The sequence below is a fragment of the Grammomys surdaster genome, unplaced genomic scaffold (assembly GCF_004785775.1).
Source record: "Grammomys surdaster isolate TR1022 unplaced genomic scaffold, NIH_TR_1.0 271, whole genome shotgun sequence".
Lineage (NCBI taxonomy): Eukaryota > Metazoa > Chordata > Mammalia > Rodentia > Muridae > Grammomys > Grammomys surdaster.
In genome coordinates, this window is record NW_021604712.1 from 10,893,906 (window position 1) to 10,898,490 (window position 4,585).

Here is a 4,585-nt window from a genome sequence, read left to right on the forward strand (position 1 = left end):
TGTGTGTGTGTGTGTGTGTGTGTGTGTGTGTGTGTGTGTGTGTGTGTATGTATCTGCTTTAGTTTCCATGAGTCCATATCTAGGAGGAAAAGACTAACTCTTTAACCTTCTGTGACCTCCCAAGCCTGTTGCCACTACGGCCTCATCATTTTACTTTGCTACCAGTAACTCCCAGGGATATAATTTCTTCATCCTCACCAACATTTGTTAATATCCCTTAAACTTAGTGATCCTACTCTGATTAGCTTAACTCTTGTTGGAAAATGCCAAAGGAATCAAACTGTTTGTTCTAAATTTCAGAGGTAATGGGTACTAAAATGTGCACCCCTTGTGGTCTTTAGCAGGTACTGGCACCATTATGGTGCTGATTCCTGTGATTTTACTTTTGGAACAGTCTTCTCTCTCCTACCTTTTAAAAGCAAGGTGACATTATGGTGAACTTGTAGTACTCCTGCCTTTGTCCCCTGAGTGTTGGGAATTACTGGTAGCACCATCATCCCTGACTGGGATTTGTTTTTGTTTTTTATTTTTGTTTGAGACAAGATCTCACTATGTAGCCCTGAGTGTCCCCAAACTCACAGAGATCTGCCTGCCTATGCCTCTCACATGCTGAGATTAAAGGTGTGCGCCAAAAGGATGGGCTGGGATGTTGCTGGATAGTAAAGCTGTGGTTCTGAGAAACTGGGAGCACCTTTATTGTCTGTAGTGTCTTTTCTGTGGTACACCGTTAAGCTACTTTATCTGATGTTGACCTTGCTCATTTAGCAAAAAACTGAAGAAGAAGAAAATCCAGAGCATGTAGAAATTCAGAAGATGATGGATTCTCTCTTCGTAAAATTGGATGCCCTGTCAAATTTCCACTTCATCCCCAAACCGGTATGTGAATTTACAGTGCGGTATAAAAAAAACAGCATATGGGAACTCAACAGCTCTGAATTCTGGGGAGCTTCGCTTTTTAGTTGACGTCAGGACACACACCTGCAAGTTATAACGGGGCGTCTGTAAGGGAGAGTCACTTTGTTCCTGGGTTAATCTGCCTTCCATCCTGCTGCAGCCTGGTCTCCAGTAGGCTCCTGGTCACCTTCAGCCCTGAGACTCAGTGATTCCTCCTCTCGTGACTCTTCAGTTGTGCTTACTTGCGTGATAGTGTCTGTCCCTCACATTGATTGGTGCCAGCTGCAAGTCGTATTAGGCACTTTCACTGCCCGAAACACTCAGGGTTTTAATTTTCCATTTTTCGGAGGAGCACGCTGAAGCAGGGAGTGGGAGGGGCAGAACTAACACTGGGCTCTTGTGCTCTGCACTGCTTAATGTGTTCCAGCCAGTCCCAGACCCCAGTCTCCTTTCCAGTTCTGAGACTATCCTGGGCTGGCTGAGAATCTACTGACTCCTTGAAACTCCATCTACTTACAGCCATCTATAGTTCCCTGATGCACCCCCTCTTTCGTCTTCCCGAGGCCTCCCTCCCAGGGATCTCAACAAGATGCATTACAAGTAGTTACAAATCCTCACATCAAGGCAGGGCGAAGCCACCCAGTAGGAGGGAAGCATCCTAAGAGTGGGTGAAAGAGTCAAAGATACTCCCACTCTCATTATCAGGAACTGTGTCCCCCTCCCCCCCAAAAAACAAACCCTGAAAAAGCACCAAGCCAACAACCCTAACATATATGCAGAGGAGGTCAACTCTATAAAAAAAGGTGGTGAATGATGATGCTTGCTCCCTTTCCTTCTCCCCACTAAATGAATGCCTTGTCTCTTTTCTAGCCTGTTCCTGAAATTAAAGTTGTATCAAATCTGCCAGCCATAACCATGGAGGAAGTGGCCCCAGTGAGTGTCAGTGATGCAGCCCTCCTGGCCCCAGAGGAAATCAAGGTAAGAAGCCAGTATGGAAATGTTTACTGACTCCCTGCAAGAAAGAAGTAAGTTCATTACAGACAGATCTGCATTTATTTAATGTGACTTCCCTTGAAATTTCAGTAATTTCTACGTATATTTCCCCCATACTCCTATGACTGAGTTGTACATCGATGGGTTCAGCCAACTGCAGTTTGAAAATATTCAGCATTATTGATCATGTGCAGACTTTACAACAGTTACTTATGTGCAGTGTTTCCATTGTCCATACACAATTTGAAGTGTATGGAGGTATGAATGTAGGTGATATAAATACCCATTTTATATACAAGACTTGAGCTCGTACTAACTTGGGGTATCCACGGGGCTCTGGGATTGGTCCTCTGGACTGTGGATGCCTACATAGAGAGCCAAATGATCATACAGCACTTAAAAATCAATCTGTATATTCAAGCATCAGTCAAAGTTGCAGATAGGTAGATTATATAAATGTTTTAAAGTGCCTCTTTCAGTCTTGTAAAAATCCAGTAATCCTTTAGTATTAGCTCACCCCATGCTGGCTTTGTCCATAATAACCATAAACTGCAGTGTAAGCCTAGTGCAGTCAGTATAAGGCTAGTGTAGTGTTGTGATCTAGAGTCCAGTAGACCAGTAGGACACTGAACACATTGGATAATCAGGTGCTGGCATCCTCTGACTCCTGAACGTGGAAATTCTTTCCTTACAGAAACAGTGGCTTCTGGTGAGCCCATATCTGCTCTGATGGAGTAGCATCAGAATCTCTCTTTTTGTCTCACTTATGTTGTTACATGTATAGCTACCACTTGTGTCAGAACCTCTGCCATCTTTTGCCAGTGATAACCCCAGTGCAATGAGCTGACAGCTCAGGAGAAATTAGGAAGTCAGTCTTCACTGGAGACAGGATTCCCTGCTTTCTCTCTTCCTTGATATCTGAGACATAGTGATCTAAGCCCAGGGCTTGTCATTTTCAGCTTAGAGCCAAGGCTGAGTCAGATGTGTCATGTGACCTGACCAGTGTTGGAGAGCACCTACTGACCAGTACTGGGGGCTTGAGAGCTTAGCTCTGTCTCCTTTCTGAGTTCATTTGGGGCTGAACTCTAGTCGGAGTTCTGGCAAAGAACATAGTGTAGGCTTTAAGAGTTACCAGAGCTCCTTGGAACCAAACAAGGCTCGCTCTGCAACCTCACACACTGCAGCGACACTCAGCCACTGGCCATTGTGTGCTCCTTTCATCCCTCAGCAGACATTAGAGTTCATTCCAGGTATAGTCATGTTGACAAGACTAGCCTTCACAGACAGTTAGTATGCTGGTGGTTTAGGATTCATTTATATTATTTTTTTAATAGGAGAAAAATAAAGCTGGAGATCTAAAAACAGCTGCTGAGAAAACAGCTACAGATAAGAAACGAGAACGGAGGAAAAAGAAATATCAGAAGCGTTTGAAAATAAAGGAGAAGGAGAAGCGGAGAAAATTGCTTGAAAAGAGCAGCCCAGATCAGTCTAAGTCCAGCAGAGCAGCAGCGTCAGAGAAGCTCAGACAGTTGACCAGAACAGGCAAAGTGTCCTTGTTAAAGGTAAGTAAGGAGAGGTCTGTGGGGGGCAGGGGGGCGGGGCATGCATTGGGCTGTTTCTCAACTCGGGTGTCAGAGCTGCCTCTGCGATCTAGAGACATACTCGAGGGTGGCCTCAGCACCCTATAGCCTTTCTATAACCTTTACAAAAACAGGTCTGGCAGCAAGTTTTCCTCTCTCTTCTTTCCCCTCAAGATACAAGGGTGTTTTAATAATGGAAAATACTTGTTAAGGTAGCTATTTGAGTTCTTGTTTATGCGTGTATTCATTATAATGTATTGTTAGACTTTGGGTTTTCTCACATAACCACATTTTGTAACATGTCCGTTTTGTTTTCACTTCAGGATGAACGAAAAGATAAGCCCTTAAAGTCATCTCAGGCATTCTTTTCTAAATTGCAAGATCAAGTAAAAATGCAAATTAATGATGCAAAACAACCTGGAAAAATAAAGAAGAAAAAACAGGACATTTCTGTTCATAAATTAAAGCTGTAATATATTTGAATTTAATGTATAAATCTGTAAGTTTCTGTCATTATTCTGTTTTATAATAAAATTCCAGAGACCTCTCTTAGTTTGCTTCCTGTTGTTTTAATAAAGGCCATCATCAAAGCCACTTGTACAGGAAAGGGCTTATTTCATTTTACAGCTTACAGTCCATCACTGAGGGAAATCAAGACAGGAACTTGGAGGTGGGAACTGAATCAGAGACTATGGAGAAACAGTTTACAGGCTTGTTCTCTGGCTTTCCCATCTTACATATACAAAGCAGTACTACTTCCTAAGGGGTGGTGTCACCCATAGTGGGCCAGGTTCTCCCTTTGTCAATCATTAGCCCAGGAAATGTCTCACAGACTTCCTATGGGAGTCTTTAGAGGTATTTTCTTAATTGAGGTTCTTTTTTTTCCAGTTGATCCTGCCTTGTGTTAAGTTGACAAAATAATTAATCCATATTTGCTTGATGCGAACTACTTGAGGCTTTATAGTGCTGTGGCAAACTTAATTGGAATGCCTCTCTGGGACCAGGGATGGCACATACCCATAATCCAGCCACTCAGAAGGTGGAGGCTGGAGGATCAGAAATTCAGGACTTAGCTCCATAGTGAGTTAGACACCGGTTTGGATTGCACTAGACCCTAA

General features: G+C 43.2%; 1 protein-coding gene across 1 annotated transcript in view; it reads left to right on the forward strand.

The window, feature by feature from the left end:
- Mphosph10 (M-phase phosphoprotein 10) overlaps window positions 1-4,019 on the forward strand; it is a 14,477-nt gene extending 10,458 nt beyond the window's left edge. Inside the window, exons 8-11 of the mRNA XM_028776669.1 lie at window positions 766-876; window positions 1,765-1,872; window positions 3,222-3,449; window positions 3,791-4,019. Coding sequence (XP_028632502.1) covers window positions 766-876; window positions 1,765-1,872; window positions 3,222-3,449; window positions 3,791-3,940 — 597 coding nt within the window. The 3' untranslated portion in view covers window positions 3,941-4,019. The remainder of the gene's footprint in view (window positions 1-765; window positions 877-1,764; window positions 1,873-3,221; window positions 3,450-3,790) is intronic.
- Window positions 4,020-4,585: the final 566 nt, after the last annotated feature.